The following is a 17,637-nucleotide window of genomic DNA, read 5'->3' as shown; positions in this document are numbered from 1 at the left end:
AGCTCTGTGCGGACAGGGGGACAGGAAAAGGCAACTACCGATTTCCCCGGATGGGCCAGTCCGGAGGTGCCGTCTACGTGAAGCCGAGGCCAAAGGGGTGTGTTGCTTTCGCCGAGGGGCCTTAGAGGTCCAGACACTCAGCATCGTCTCACCCCCGAAGATCCTCTTTTCAGAAAACACTGCTAAGATGCGCACATTTAGACGCCGGATGGTCCAACCCTCATGTGCTCGAGTGCGTGGTGCCCCAACACACGAAACGGCTGCTGGCACAGACGCCATTGTGGGGTGCAAGAAGCCAAAGTAGTTATAAATGAGCCTGTCTGTCAGAATACACTACGAGAGCAGAGGGAGTATTCTTATACGAAAATAACATTAGATCCATGTAATGATTGTCGCAGTTATCTCGTCGGAAACAACCCAACAAAGATAACGTCACATCATTCGTCACTAGTGAACCTAGTGAATAACTGCAACGTTTATGGTAGGCACCTGGACCACAAATTTGCTATCGCAATCGATGGTTCGCCTTTCGGGTAAAATTACGGCCTTCTTGAATTAGCAGGTAGCGTGACACAAGTTGGGCACACTTTCTCAATAATATTCTAAGACTGAAAATTCTTCCTTAGGAAAACACGAAGTTGTTTTGTGGTTGAGAAATGCCTTACAGGACTCTTTATGGGGCATTGTGTAAGGACAAGCGAGTAAAGCTGCACAAATGAAGTTAAGAACCTAACCAAATGCACACAAAGGTAACCAAATATATCAATCATGGGAGCAAACCGGGAACAATACCAGTTGAAAATGTAACTAAAGAACTCTAATATTACATCGATGACAGGCAACCAACTAAAAGCAAAAAGACAATCTAGAAATCACGTTATACTAAGCGAAGACTGAACGCATGAAGAGACGTTAAAGGCAACACCATCGAAAATTACAAAATGAAAACTATATGAACATATAACGGCCAAGCAACCAGCGCGAATAAGCCATAATGCAGAAAAAACTTAAATGGACAAATGGACATCATAGGAAGGAAAACATTAAGGTACTGTACCTCACAAAGGATGTAACGAAGATGGAAAATAACAGCAAAGGGAATTTATGAATGCGGATAAAGTTGCTGCTGAATTTTTTCGGATTTACATTTTGCAACCATGCACTCAGTAACTTTATTCCACAGACGTAAGGCACGTGGAAGTGTTGAAGACTAAAATGCGTCTTTATTATTTTAGATGCCCTTGAAGCGTAGGGGATTCTGTAATCTAAGTGAGGTGTATGACCATGTTTCTAGGCGTCAAAGATCTTGCCTCAATTGATGCAAGTATTTATGAAAGTGCGAAAATCGGCTATGCTACGCAGTTGCATAGCACCTTCAGAGAAAACGAAATATTTATTTGTCTTATGTAGAAGTAATTGCCATATTTGCGAGAAATAAGTTAGCAGGTCAATTTTGTTGTCTCTAACTATGTAGTTAGATTATTTTGATGGGAAGACGAGATGGGCTAAAATCAGATTTTGTGCGGCAAATATATAATTTACTAAGGAATCACGTTATTATGGCCTTGTGGACGCTGACCTGTCATAAAAACTGGGAGCCCTCAGGGTTAGCTTAGGTAATAATAAAAACTGCACGTGATCTTCAGTTATATCTTCGACTCTGGCTTTAAACGAGCGTCAAAAAGCACAACACCACGATGGCGGCCCGAGATTGCAGTTGACAATAAAGAAAAGGTAGAATTTGTCAGTGTAGGCGTAGCTAGGAACATCAATTTATGTTAGGATTGCATCTGTGTTCGTCCTGTCACCGGGAGTACTTTGACTGGATAACTCAGTTTTCAACAAGCATGCCCATGTAATCGGCTCTGTCTGCTGAAAAATTCAATGAAAATGTGTCGTAGTGTATTCAAGCCATTGTAGGCCAAAGGAACACGGAAAAACAGGACAGGCCACCACGGGTACTAACTCATACCGGTTGATTGGGTCAACCCAAGAATAATAGGAAACAACACATACACTCAGTATAGCGCATGCGTATCTGTTCTTCATTGCAAAGAAAAAGAATATTCAAAAAGGCGTGTCTCACTACCAAAAGAACAGATCACCGTGTCGCTAACGCAGTCTGACTCTTTCTAATGATGATGATGATGATGATGTGTGTTGTTTTGTGGCGCAAGGGCCAGGTTTGGCCAAAGAGCGCCATGACAAATGGTGGTGTTCACGATGTGTTATGGGAGATGTGACTTGGCTGTAAAGTGGCCTAAAAATAGTCGCTGTAAAGTGCGTAAAATCTGCGTGCTATAAAATTATGGCGATGACTAATGACGAAGACTGTGAAGATTAAAATCCATCGTAAAAGAATGATGCATTGTTTAAAATATGCGAGACGTTAAATTGCTTACAGCACTACAGCCTTGCCAGAGCCCTTGAACCACAAGGGCCTAGAGGCATGTGCTTATTCAAAATAATTATCGCAGCGGCATCCTCTGAAGAGAGGAAGCGCTACGAACGTGTGGATCTAATAACATGCAACACAACATCTTTCAAAAAACCTAAGACGGCGTTGGTGTCAAAGAGTGGTTCTGGACCAAGTAACATAACAGGATGAAGGGGGATGTGGTGTTTGTATGCTAAGAGAAAATGTTTTTTTTTTCTTTCGGGTTCGGCTTCCCGACACTCCAGTAGCACGTGGAGGACGGTGAGCCTCTCCCCGCATCTACCACAGGTTGGAGGCTCGTTTCCCGTGAGTAAGTTATGTGTTCCAAAACTGTGTCCTATTCTTAGACGGCAGAATAGGACATCTGTCCGACGGGATTTTGTTACAGGAGGCCAGAAACCTAATAGTGGCTTTATTACATGCAGTTTATTATTTGTTTCCATGTCCCACGAGCATTGCCAGTAGTTCCGCAGTTTTCTGCGCAAGTAGGGCCTCAGATCTGTGACAGGGACTACTGCGGTAGGATTTACAGAATACGATGCAATTGATGTGGCCATCTGGTCCGCCAGAACATTGCCTTCGATGGCCCTATGACCGGGCACCCAGCATATGATGACATGCTGGTTACATATATACGTTTTACATTGGACGGAATAGAGTTCGTTGATGACTGGGTTTTTGTGCTTAGAAAATTACATCAAGGCCTCACAACACTGAGGGAGTCCGTATATATAACTGATTTCTGGAGTTGTGATTTATTTATATGCTTTACGGCCGACAGCAGTGCGTAGGCCTCAGCCGTAAAGATACTAGTTTCCGGATGCAGTACGCCGGATTCCCAGAAGGATGGACCGACGGCTGCATAGGACACCCCGTCGTGTGACTTCGATGCGTCTGTGTAGAACTCCGTGCAGGAGTATTTGTGCTGGAGTTCCCGGAAGTGCATTAAGATTTCAATCTCTGGAGCGTGTTTTGTAACTTGCATCAAGGATATATCACATTGTATGAGCTGCCACTCCCACGGAGGCAGTAGCTTGGCTGGATGCATTAGGGGAAGCTCGAGGAGTGGAACGTGCATTTCTTCACTAAGCTCCCTCACACGCAGCGAGAAAGGCTGTCTTACGGAAGGACGATTGCGAAAGAGTGTAGCATATGTCATGTCATTAATGGTATTAAAACAGGGATGTTGAGGATTTGAGTGGACTTTCAGAAAATATGTTTGGCTGATGTATGTTCTCTGAAGATGAAGTGACCACTCATTTGATTCTGCATATAAACTTTGTATGGGACTTGTTCTGAAAGCGCCTGTGGCCAGTCGGATTCCTAGATGGTGGACAGGGTCTAGCATCTTTAGTGCGCTCGGGGCGGCAGAGTGATAAATCACAGCACCATAGTCTAATCGTGATCGAATGAGGCTTTTATAGAGTTTCAATAAACACTTCCTGTCACTACCCCACGTAGTCTGGGATAGAAGTTTCATTATGTTCATTGTTTGGAGACATTTTTCTTTAATATGTTTAATGTGGGGGACGAAAGTGAGTCTGTAGTCAAGTATGACACCTAGAAATTTGTGTTCTTTGTTTACTGGTATCTGTTGTCCACACACTTCTAAGCAGGGATCTGGAACCAGGCCTCTCTTCCTTGTAAACAAAACACAAGAACTCTTGTGAGGATTGATTTTGAATCCATTTTTCTCTGCCCACCCTGACACCTTGTTCAAACCATGCTGTACCTGTCTCTCGCAGACTGCGAGGTTACAGGATTTGAAAGCTATTTGAATGTCATCCACGTAGACAGAGTAAAAGATGGCGGGTGGTAATGAAGCACGAAGCGTGTTCATCTTCACGATAAAGAGCGTGCATCTGAGAACGCCTCCTTGGGGTACACCCGTTTCTTGCGTAAAAGGCCGTGAGAGTGCATTGCCGACTTTTACCCGGAAGGTACGATTTGACAAATAGCTTTTTAATATATTAAGCATATTACCGTGGATGCCCATTTCTGACAGGTCTCTTAAGATTCCGTAACGCCACGTCGTGTCATACGCCTTTTCCATATCGAGAAATATCGATAGGAAGAACTGTTTATGTATACATGCGTCCCGGATATTTCCTTCAACACGTACGAGATGATCGGTTGTGGACCGCCCTTCTCGGAAGCTGCACTGATACGGATCAAGCATATTGCTCATTTCAAGGAAATGGATGAGTCGCCGATTAATCATTTTTTCAAATACCTTACAAAGGCAACTCGTGAGGGCGATCGGGCGGTAACTTGCCACTAAGGAAGGATCTTTGCCTTGTTTTAAAACAGGAACCACAATGGCTTCTTTCCATGCAGTTGGGAGGTATCCTGCAGCCCAAACGGTGTTGAAAAGTGTGAGTAGTGTAACTTGGGTATCACTGGGTAGGTTTTTGATCATTTCATACATGATTCTGTCTGATCCCGGTGCAGAGCTCTTGCATGAGCTCAAGGCAGCTCTGAACTCGGCAATACTGAAAGGGCAGTTGTACGATTCATTCTGTAGACATTTTCTTTTGAGTGGCTTACATTCTTCTATTTGTTTATACTTTAGGAAGGATTTCGAATAATGTTTTGAACTTGACACACTCTCAAAGTGTTCGCCAAGTGAGTCTGTCTGATGTTGCAGCGTATCACCCTGTGTGTTTACCAGAGGGAGTGAATATGTTTGCCGCTAATTCTATTTACGCGGTTCCAGACTTTCGCCTCATCTGTAAACGAGTTGATGTTCGATAAAAACTTTTGCCAACTCTCTCTTCTGGCCTGTCGGCGGGTTCTCCTGCCTTGAGACTTAACTTTCTTGAAGTTAACAAGATTCTCTGCAGTGGGCGAAGCACGTAGCAACCCCCACGCCTTGTTTTGTTTCCTACGTGCGACTCTACATTCATCGTTCCACCACGGGACATGCCGTTTGCATGCCGAGCCACTTACTTCACGTATGCATTTACATCCGGCATCCATTATGAAGGCTGTGAAGTATTCCACAGCAGCATCGATTTCTAAAGAAAACATGTCATCCCATGATATACTAGTTAAATTTCGGAATTCCTCCCAGTCTGCTGTGTCAATCTTCCACCTAGGAGCCTGTGGTAGATATTCATTTTCTGTAAGTGTTCTTAATAGTATGGGGAAGTGGTCGCTTCCGTAGGGATTATTTGTAACTTCCCATTCGAGTTCGGGCAGTATAGACGGGGAAACTATGCTCAGATCAATTGAAGAAAAGGTATTGTTTGCAAGACAGTAATAAGTGGGTTTCTTCTTATTCAGCAAGCACGCAGCTGAAGAAAAAAGGAACTGCTCAACAAGACGTCCTCGCGCGTCTATACGAGAGTCGCCCCACAGGGAGCTGTGCGCATTGAAATCGCCAAGAAGAACATAAGGTTCTGGCAATTGATCTATAAAGGATTGGAATTCGTGTTTCGTTAACTTGTAGTGTGGGGGCACGTAAAGAGAGCTAATGGTGATGAGTTTGTTTAGGAAAACAGCTCGAACCGCCACTGCCTCAAGGGGGGTTTGTAGCTGTAAACGCTGACAGGAGATACTTTTATGAATACAAATGGCAACACCGCCTGATGATACGACAGCATCATCGCGATCTTTGCGGAACTTGACATACTGTTGGAGAAAGTTTGTGTGTTGTGGGTTTAAATGTGTTTCCTGTAGACACAGCACTTTTGGATTGTGTTTTTGTATAAGCTCTTGCACGTCATCAAGGTTCCTAAAGAGACCTCTGACGTTCCATTGAATAATTTGTATCGCCATTTTGAAGGTATATAAGTGCTGTGTGTATGGAAACGGAGGTGATGCCTTAAGTTACAGAGCTCTTTCGAGGCCCTGTAACGGGCGTTCTACTCTTTCTGGAGCGTTCGAGGGAGCCTCGCCGCTCCTTAGGCGCTGGGTGCGCCTTGAGGATAGTTGTAGTGTCCGTTGCCTCTTGTGAGGCGCCGGACACGTGCTCTTGCGAGCGAGAATTTACCAGCGAGGGCCCTGCCTTGGAGGGCAAGACCCCTGCACCCACCAGCCCGGAGGTCGATGGGGCTCCGTGGGGGATTTGGCTGCGCTGGCTGTTGCCAGCGCTGGAAGGGCCGGGGAGTTTGGGGCAGCCTCGGCTGCGCCCACCTTCGGGGTTGATGGTCCCTTCTGCTCGGTTGGCGGAGCAGCGCTAGCTGCAACCACCGTGGGGGCAGATGGCGTAACTGCCGACTCACTGTGTGTGGGTCGGACAGCCGCCGGAGGCCGTTGTGACGCTGCCCCCTGACGCGCCACTACGGCAAAGCTTTTCTTTGGCAGGTATGCTACCCGCCTGCGTGCCTCTTTGAACGATATATTTTCCTTAACTTTGATTGTAACTATTTCTTTTTCTTTTTTCCATGATGGACAGGACCGCGAGTACGCGGCGTGATCCCCGTCACAGTTTACACAGTGAAAAGAGTTATTACAAGCTTCAGTGGCGTTTTCAAGGGCACTACATTTCGCACATGTTTGGCGGCCCCGGCAGCTCTGCGAACTGTGGCCGAAACGCTGGCATTTGAAACATCTTAGGGGATTCGGCACATATGGTCGGACACGGAGCTTGATGTACCCCGCCTCTACAGACTCGGGCAGAATACTTGAAGCAAATGTGAGTATTAGGTGCTTTGTTTGAATTTCTTTTCCATCTCTTCTCAGTTTAATTCTTCTCACGTTGACAACATTCTGATCACTGAAGCCCTCCAGGAGCTCAGCCTCTGTCAGCTGGAGCAAATCGTCATCCGAGACAACGCCGCGGGTGGTGTTGAGAGTGCGGTGTGGACTCACTGTTAGTGGAACATCTCCAAATGATACTAGACTGGGCAACTTTTCGTACTGTTTCTGATCATGGAGCTCTAACAGGAGATCACCACTTGCCAGCCTTGATACCTTGTAGCCTGGACCAAGGACATCAGTTAAGGACCTAGAAACTAGGAAAGGGGAAATGTTTCGTACTTGTTTACCGGATTTATCGGAGTGGATGACATGATAACGTGGGAAGTTTGGTCTTTGACGTCCAAGGAACTGGAAAACTTCATCGGTGCGCCCTCTTTTGTGAGGGCGATCAGGAAGCGGAGGGAAAGAGGTTGCCATAAAGGGATTGAGTTTTCGGCAATAACGCCAGCCACCCACCGTGGAGTCCTACAAGGGGACGCTACAGGGACTGTAAGAACAGGTCCTGCAAACGCCAGCTGTACGTTATCACTATAACCAAACATGAGATAACCTAGGTTGGCTATTCACACAAGGTTAACCCTTGCTGCCTGGAAAATTTGGAAGTAAGCGGAAGGAAGGAGAAGACAGGAAAGATGAAAAGTGAGAGAAAGTCGAAGGCTGGAGGAAGAGAGAGACAGGAAAAGGCAACTACCGGTTTCCCCCGGGTGGGTCAGTCTGGGGGTGCCGTCTACGTGAAGCAGAGGCCAAAGAGGTGTGTTGCCTCCGCCGGGGGGCCTTAAAGGTCCGAGCACCCGGCATTGGATCAACCCCCAGGATCCCCCTTTCCCCGGACATGGCTAAGCCGCGCACGGCTACACGCGGGAGGGTCCAACCCTCGTGTGCTCGGGTCCGTGGTGTCGCAACACACCAAACGCCTGCTGACGCAGACGCCCCTGCGGGGTCTTTCTAATGCTATAAGCTTCCAAAAGTTCACGAGCAGTAGTAACCTTACTTCTGCCTGGAATCTTGCGCTTACGAAAATCATCCTTTACACTTGCAGTCCCGACAGTGCGCAGGCAGATGCGCATTTCTTTTATCACCAGTTGAAAATTCGTTCTACCGTGCTTGGTCGTTAACGCACCTCACTGTTTGACCTACGTATATAGGCCTTACCACACCAGAGCGGTATTATATAGACGACACCGTGGGCGCATTTAACATACGGCCGGATGTGCTTCTTCCCGAAATCAAGCCTTCTTTATAGGCAAATAATGCATGACCACAAGCCTGCTCACTTGTGCGGTGCCCAAAAAATCATTCGTACAACAAACCTACTGGCGACTTTCTTCATGTTTTCGCACATCCAGTGCACATAAGGGTCTACTTCGGCCCTTATCTCCTTTCACACTGATTTGATGGGAGTACGTAGGGGCCCTTTGCCTTATTTAGCAGAGTCTCCGAGACAGCTTGCAAGACCAAGCAAGGATAGCTCACAGCAATGAGGTTTGCCAGTTTTTTATTAAAACTAGCCTGCGTCATATCTGGACAGTATTTCACGATCGCGGATTCCGTGCATAGGGTCGCGATTTCTCTTTTGACGAGCTTTGAGTTAGTAGAATCGCATGGCATGAGAGCTACGTGGTTTGTGGTAAAAATAATAAAATGTCTACAAACTTGATTGGACTTGAAATGCGCTTTCAAGGATAAATAGCATGCCTTTCCTTATGTTGCCGAAAAGCAGGTAAAATGTGTCCGACAGAACGGTAAAAACCGACTACGCAGTTATATATAGGGCGAAAATGTCATCAGCGTATCTTAAACATTTCAGAAAGTATTCGTCAAAAACAGATGTGAAACAAGTTTCTCACATATGTTTGCAGGGCACAGGGCCAACGCATGAGGTGGTACAAATGCCTTTGTTTTGCAAATAAAAATCATTGCTAAGCAGATGAAGTAGATTGAAGAGAAATGTCCAGTAGTGCTATGAAATTGGCTATAGACTTGCCCACTGAGCTCTGGAATGCCACACCGTCGTCATACTCTGTACACTCCTGAACGGAAGCGCACATTTCTTTCTGGGGCACAAAAAACAAATCTTCCACGTGAACTGAAAAGGCGCTTCCAATCAGATCGCTGTTTTGTAGGAGGGAAATCACATATTTTAAACTTGTTGTAGCAAAAGGGTGCTTCGCCTGGAGTATATTAAGTTCTTGCATAAGAAACTGACTTGCATGCAGCTGAAAAATGTGCCCTTACATGCGCCCTTTTCGTTTACAATCGTTCTGAACGAAATGCTTTCTTTAAGCTAAATTACCGTAAAGAACACACTGAGGGTGTCACCCTTACAATCAGTTATCGCCTCGGCTAACCTTGTAAGTTGTAATACTTTACACAAAGCTGCAGCCTTTCATTTTACCATTGAAACCTCCAGCTTTAAGGGAACAAAGTTCTTTTTCACCGCTTCATGTGCCATAACACTATAAGCACCCGTGAAAAGTGCCACAAATGGTCCTTCCTTGTCGGGCTGCATAAGGGCCAAGCTGATCGTTTGGAAAAAACACCTGACAGAATATTTAGGATCATACAGGTTTGCACGCTTCATACCGACGGTTCTTAAAAGGGCGTTGAGTCGTTCCAGTTCGCACCTGTCGTGGTCTTCAGTAGGGGTGATCCCACAAACTTCGCATGCGAAGGTATTGGGAACGTTCCCCATTTGCGGCCAGATGTTTTTTTTCATCCACTTTAATTTCCATTATTTATCGTTCCTTCATTTTATTTATTACCCATAAGTAAGTTCCCCTATGTTCTCCTTGATGTCAGTGTTTGATGGCTTCTTATGATATCGCTGATTAAAAAAAAGACATTTAACTTCAGTCATTGCAAACGCGCCACGTGATTGATCTTCGTTGGGTCAGTTTCACTGGTACATGTATCTAAAGAAATCTCACCGGCTGCCGATTTATGCACCGGTGCGCATGTCGTCAATGACACCTGTGTGCATGATACTTTCACAGCACGCAAAGTTCAATGTGCATACATGCATGCAAACACTAACCTCATCATCACTGCCGCGCGTTATTGCAGATTGGAACGAGCTTCCGAACCGCATTGCATCCATTTCACACCGCGGCACTTCTAATGACTTCAAAACGCTCTTTTGTATCTTTGTATACTGATGTTCCCCTTTACTATTTGTAAGCTTTGCCTTATTGCCTTTCTGTTTGATGCTGCCTTTCCTTTATTCTGGAGAAACCTAGCCCCCCTTACTCCCTGCCCTTCAATGAACCTGTAAGGTATTGTAAGGAAAAAGAAGGACGAAAGGTGTGGTATCGCATTTGTTTTAGAGCTGTCACAGAATGTGCAATGAAAAGCTATTTGTTGCATCGCCGTAGTTCCAACTTTGTCATCCGACACTCGCCTTGCATTCATCGTCAAGCTATCGTTGCCATACAGTCGTACTCAATTCATTGTCACACCACCATAGTTATGCTGTCGTGGTCGTGCGATGGTCACCTTTCCAGGTTCGTAATCTGAGTGTACATGCTGCCATCTTTATTCCAACACCGACCCAGTTGTCTCAGTTGTCTAATAGTTTGGGCCACTAGATATGTGTTCGGAGTCGTGGTGGTCGAGGCATCTTCGTTTTTCCAGCTTTGTCATCCGCATCTCTTCATCCGATCGCCATCATGCCGTCGCCAACACATCGTTGTGGTCATGTTGTCATTATCATGCTGTCGTTTTACCATGGTTATCGTTTCAGTAATGTGATCTCATTTTCGTCATAGCGCCTTCCTCTTTGAATGAACCTAATTATTTCTTCGTCATTGTATTGTAATCATTATGTTGTCATTCAAGCATAATTATGTGAGCGTATCCTTTTTTCCTGAATACATATCCGCATTTCACACTCGCTCAATTCATGAAAACTGGCTGATATTCAAGAACAAATTAAATCATCTCACTAATATGTTCGTACCAAGGATTACCTTTCATACTAATCGCAATAAACCATGGTTTACCCAGCACTTAAAACGACTCGAAAACAAAAAGAAACGATTGTTTCGTACCGCCAAACGAAACGACACGCCTGCCGCATGGGGAAAATACTTCGAGGCCGAAAAATCATACCTACTTTCTGTTCGTAACGCCAAGTACTCATTTTATCATAATGACTTACCTAACTTACTTATAAGAAACCCCAAGCAATTCTGCCAAGTTTTAAACCCAACACATCCTCATGATATTAAACTAACCAATTATTCACATGAAGCGGTGACTGACCACGACTGCGCAGAAATATTTAACCATGCATTCGCATCTGTGTTCACTACCGAACTGGACGCACCTTCACAATTACCACCCTTTAACTTAGATAGCCCCATGCCGGCAGTCACGTTCGTCGAAGAAGGCATCTCATCCATAATTCATAATATGAAACTTTCATCATCAGCTGGTATGGACCTGATTAATTCAAAACTATTGAAAAATGTGGAATCAATTTGCGCATCATATTTATGTCTCATTTTCTCACAGTCACTCTCCTCAGGAATTTTGCCTCTTGATTGGAAAACGGGGAAGGTCGTTCCAGTCTACAAATCAGGTCACAGAGACTCGCCATTGAATTACCGCCCCATTTAATTGACTAGTGTGCCCTGTAAAATCATGGAACATGTCATTTACTCACAAATCATAAACTTCTTGGACCGAAACCATTTTTTTCACCCTTCACAACATGGGTTTTGTAAGGGCCTCTCTTGCGAAACCCAACTAATGCTTTTCCTTCACGACTTGCACACTAATCTAGACCGTAATATGCAGACCGACACCATCTTTCTTGATTTCGCTAAAGCTTTTGACAAGGTTCCCCACCGCCGGCTATTACTAAAACTCTCAAAGCTGAACCTACCCCCTAATATTCTCAAATGGATTGAAGAATTCCTAACTAACCGTTCTCAGTCTGTCTATCTTAACGGCCATCTCTCTACATCTCTCCCGGTTACTTCAGGCGTCCCACAAGGTTCTGTCCTCGGTCCCTTCCTATTCCTAATATATATTAACGACTTGCCCCTGCATGTTTCCTGTAGTATTCGAATTTTCGCAGATGATTGTGTTATTTACCGCACCATTAATAACTGTCACGATCAATACACTCTTCAGACAGAGCTTAACAGCGTACTAAATTGGTGTAATAACTGGCTAATGTCCCTCAATCCTAGTAAATGTAAACTCATGTCCTTCACTCGTCGTCCTAATCCATATCTCTTTCAATATTTAATTTCTAACACACAGATTGAGCAAGTACAATCATATAAATATCTAGGAGTCACCCTCTCTTCTAATCTATAATGGCAGGTTCACGTCGGTAACATCATTTCAGCATGAAACAAAACACTCGGTTTTCTAAAACGCCACCTTCGTCTTGCCCCACCACATGTTAAATTGCTCGCGTATAAATCACTTATAAGACCCAAATTAGAATATGCATCCCCCATCTGGAGCCCACATCAAGCATATCCAATCACCGCATTGGAAGCTGTGCAGAATCGTGCTGCCCGATTCATTCATTCCTCATACTCATATGACGTCAGTGTTTCATCCTTGAAAGCTACATCCGGACTGCCACCCCTCTCTTTTCGTCGTCACATTGCTAGCCTCACCCTGTATCACAAATTCTTTTATTCTCCTCTCAATCAAGAACCGTATATCGCCGCCGCATCACGCATATCTCACCGCACCAGTCATCCCCTTCAAGTTGCCCGCCCACTATCACGTACTACTACGTTTTCAGCTTCATTATTTCTTCGAGCAGCCACGGACTGGAACGGCCTACCCCATGACATCGTCGCCATCGCTTCAACACCTGCTTTTCAAGAACGCGTAACAGATCACCTTCAATGTTAAATCACCAACGCTGTTTGTTTTTCTCACTACGAATGTAATCCCACCCCTTATGTAACACCCCCTGAAATGGGGCCCTTTAAGGAATAAAACTGAACTGAACTGAGCGTCGTGATGCCGTGATTGGAAGGAAGGAACATACAGTGGTCATGTACAAAATTCGCCATAGGAATATAATTTGTCGCCACATTGTCCGATTGTTATTACCATCGGCAGCCATCATGGTATTACCATCGCCAGTCATAATGAAATTAGTTCTGCCGTCTCCAAATTGCTATCATGGCTTCATTGTCCGGCTTCGTCGTAATACCGTCGTGCTCTTGTCATCATCGCCACTGCAGCTTCGTCATCCGGCTCTCGCTATGCCGTCGTCTTCGTCATACAGGTTTCTTCATACAAGAATCGTCGCTTGATTCTAATCATTCCGTTGTCATGACAACGTCGTCCATGCGTGGTCGACATACAGTGGTCATGTACTGATTGTCACAGCATCGTCAGGATGCTGTGACCGTTGTAACTTCGACATTCGCTTCTTCATCCGGTTGTCATCATGCCATCATCATCATGTCGTCGTTATATTTTAACAATTTGAATAACACCACAGTATCCTCATGCCATCCTCGGTCTAGGCCTTTGTCGTTCAATCGATATCATTCCTCCTTCGTCATTCCAATGCAACTGCGTCGCCGCCGTGCTTCAACGTCAATAGGCCACCTTGGCTACTGAGTGCCATAGCAAAGAGGTTTGATATACGAGAATATCACACATATTTGAAGGAACGGAAGCCTCATAATTTTAACTACAGGTGGTAAACAAAATTCGCCATAGGAATATAATTTGTCGCCACATTGTCCGATTGTTATTACCATCGGCAGCCATCATGGTATTACCATCGCCAGTCATAATGAAATTAGTTCTGCCGTACGTTTTCCCCTGTTTTAATACCATTCAAGCTCATTAAGATGCGTGTTTTTTGTATTATGGTTTTGGTTGTGTGACTGCAGGCAACCTTCGATTTTTTGCGTCCCCCTTACCTATGTGCATTAGCCTTATACCACCAACGGCGGGCAGGGTCGCGAACTCGAGACGTACGTATTCACAACCATCACGAATTAAGTCCAGGCTTCATCTTTGCGGCTGGTAACAATAGCAGTGCCGGAGGAGGTCACCAGTTAAACGTTCATACAATGCACTGAATGTTTCAAGGAATTGTAAATTTGTTAAAGAAAAAAAACTATATTTAATTACGGCACGCGCTTTACAGACAATTTCAAAGAGTATCTGTAATCAGCGCTAAATAAGCTGCATACCTAATTTAATGTGAATGTTTCCTGGGAGTTAATAAAACAAATGTGAAATTGCAATTTTTTTGTGATCATTCCCTTATCATACTGCTGGCACGGGGCGAATTCAGAAGGTGAAATAAACCGTTCGATTAAATGGTTACAGCACATTTAATAATTTGGTGCTGCTTTCACCTCTCAGTCCAAAACAAGTTGGTGTGACCGTATACGTATTGTATACCACCACCTATGCTCTGGTAGCGCGTCCAAACAACCCGTAAATCCTGTGGCGCTGTGAATGCCTATCTCGAGAATTGCTGCAGTGCTCGGCGATTGAAACGCGATTCTTGGTGGATGGGGCTAAGATGTCACTGTGGGATACAATGAAAATTAGGTGGAACCTTCCTTAACGGGTACTTTTCAAGATCTGCGAAGCATCTAATCTGTTAGGCGCGGTAATTATGTGTGCGCGGAATATGCTAACGTAGTATACGTTATTTATTTAGATATGCGTGAGGAGTACGAGCTGAAAGATGCCCATATATACATTGCCGAACATATACATTCCACCCCATGGTGACTGCCATATAATGCTGCGATTTTCATGCGCTGTTTCCGTTCAGATACGCTCCGCCTGATTTTCGCACGATTGCCGGGGCAGCATAACCAACGCGATTAAATTATAAGGTTTTACGTCGCAACATCACTATCTGATTGTGAGGCTCGCCGCAGTGCGGAACTCGGGAATAATTTTATAGGCCGGTCAGCCGACCCTCGCGCGGTACTGCTAAAAAATCGGTCGACTGTACGTCATTTTACAGGAAATATGTATATGGCTAGGTTCTGGAAAAGTTCGAGCCGTGTAGATGAAGAATTTGTCCCCATACATGGGCCAATCGCCAAGATAGTGCAGTACCGCGCCGACCCGCGGTGGTGGAGGTGAAGCTCATAAAAACAGATAATACGATTTGACTCGCGTCGGCCATGTCTACGTTCGTACTGCTTTCTCTTTTTCGGCGTTCCGACCACTTCCGTATCTCCTTTCCTGTCTTTCCAGTCTCCCTTGGTATCAGTCCCGTGAGCGTGCTGCCCACCAAGACAGCGAAGCGGAGAGAAATGCGAACCGTCCATGCGGCTCCGATCCCGCCAACTTGTAACGTTACAACGGATCAACGGCCATGCTTCAGATGGCAGTTTGTGGGGCACAAATTTTGTGTGGCCTCTGTTGTGCGTGACCGCAGAGTGCTCGGAAGTGCGTGCCTGGTTTCGATAGTGAAAGGTGTCGTTTCAGGTTTTCCAACAATACACGGGTATGCTTACCCCGAGGGTGCTTCAGAATCTTGCGAGGCTGAACATCGTGGAGGAGAGACTAGTCGCGGCTCGCGGATCAATGTAAATACGGCGTTTGACGCACGGCAATGGACAGGTCACCATTAAGGGGCCCACATACACAGCTTCGCTGCTCATTTACATTCACTGAGAGTAATGACACCAAATTTTTCAAAGCGCATCGGGAAAGGTGCGAAGAAGCGAGTAATGGAGCGCAATACCATCAAGCCAATGACCGCCTGTAGCACACAACAGCACCTTCCTTGCTTAGGCACCACTGAGAAAGTGCACTGTTTATAGCGGAGCCAAACAGAACAACGCAGCCGCATTTCGATGGGGGCAAAATCCGAAAATGGCCGTGTTCTTAGATTTAGGTGCATGTTAATGAACCCCAGGTGGTCCAAATTGCTGGGCTTCCCCAAGATGGAATGTCTAATAGTGAGATCGTGGTTTTGTGACGCAAAACCCCAGAATTTATGTAATTTATATTTATTGAGTATTTCAATCGCTGGTTACTAATAGAACGACCATACGCTTAGGTATTTTCACCAGAAGGGCAGTATTTCACGCAGCAAACAATGCAATATTGCAAAGATATCGCCCTGCATCTTTATGTGCAAAGTGCAACTTTCATAGAAACGCTTCGACAAATGGCATGCTTCTGATCTCGGTGCTTTGTTACAGGGCAGCTTTGTTCGGTAATATAAGCAAAATTATAAGCAATGTTCATGATACGCAGTTCTTGAAAATAGAAAATTATGCATGTCAGGAAAGCCGGCCTAACATTTCTAGGCTGCCGGCACCAAAAAGATGTCCTCACCAGAAAACTAATCATCGTCGCCAAGAAAGCTACATATAACCAAGTACCGCCACTTGCCTGCGTCCTTGACAATGATTTCGCTTGTATAGCTGCATGATCTTCGAAGACTGCGTCTACTTGATCACCATCGCCTTGCATGTTGCTCCGTCATTCCCACGGTGGGTTTGTGGTTCCGAGCGTTCGAGCGGATCCTTAGTGAGCCCGTACCCTTCGTTTCTCGGTATGTTCTCGATATGGTGCTAGGACGACTATACTGAAGCGCATGTATGAAAAGTCACGTGTCTCAAGAGTTGTTAGGACACATAAGCAGGCCACGCATACGCTGCTCGTGAAACGCCGAGATAATATTATTTCGCTTTTCATGCATCTTCTATTCGGATAGCGGAAAGATGGTATCAGTCGTTTCCCATATATTCGTGAAGACACGCAGTGGTATCGTAGCCGTCGGCTTCGCATGGCATCAAATTTGTTTCCGTCATATATCCGCTCGCAACTGCGTTTTACAAAATGCACGCGGAGGATTCGTTAACTCTCAATAATTTATACAAGAATAAGCTTAGAAAAGTTAGCGGTTGCGCTTGTTGGTTTGACATCATTTTTCCAAAAGGGAGCGCAGAAGCGTAGACGAAAAAGGGGACGTGGACAGGAAAGACGCTCACTTGTAACTAAGTATGTTTTCAGGACAAACCACCAGGAACATTATTGGGCATGCGCTGCCATCGAGAATTATGAAAAAGGTTAATAGTGTTGTACATAAAAATCGCACACCAACGGCGCATGCATCACTACATCAATTATGACAGCTAGTATAGGTGATAGGCACAATGGCACGTGCAAGTAGACTGACAGAAATCGTTCCAAGAAACTTAAGAAGAACATAAGCGGAAAGGATAAGAACACCTGTGAAACGAAGCACATTAAACTCCTCGTCTCCTGTTCTGCCGAAGTGGTATATACAGGCGTTCTAGCAAGCGGGAAAATCGGGAACCTAAGAGATTTTGAGTAGTTTTGAAAAACTACGGAAAAACTCAGGGAATTTGTGCTTCAATCTGGGAAAATTACCTATCAGTTTATTGAAAGGGAAAGAAAGTCGCCCTGCTGCTAGCGTGAGTAAAAGAGGGGGTCGTAACAAATTTTCTGTGACGCCGTGTCGTCATCTGGAGGGGTTGTCGTTGTGCAGTCAACGA

At 45.1% G+C, this 17,637-nt stretch overlaps 1 protein-coding gene across 1 annotated transcript in view; it reads right to left on the bottom strand.

Annotated features, from left to right (window-relative positions):
* Window positions 1–16,679, bottom strand: part of LOC135909571 (uncharacterized) — a 57,170-nt gene extending 40,491 nt beyond the window's left edge. The window contains exon 1 of the mRNA XM_065441546.2: window positions 16,508–16,679. Within this exon, the coding sequence (XP_065297618.1) occupies window positions 16,508–16,588 (81 nt within the window). The 5' untranslated portion in view covers window positions 16,589–16,679. The remainder of the gene's footprint in view (window positions 1–16,507) is intronic.
* Between the last annotated feature and the right edge of the window lie 958 nt (window positions 16,680–17,637).

This window comes from Dermacentor albipictus, chromosome 10 (assembly GCF_038994185.2).
Source record: "Dermacentor albipictus isolate Rhodes 1998 colony chromosome 10, USDA_Dalb.pri_finalv2, whole genome shotgun sequence".
NCBI lineage: Eukaryota > Metazoa > Arthropoda > Arachnida > Ixodida > Ixodidae > Dermacentor > Dermacentor albipictus.
Note: the sequence above shows the minus strand (reverse complement) of the source record. Positions and strands in the feature narration are given on the sequence as shown.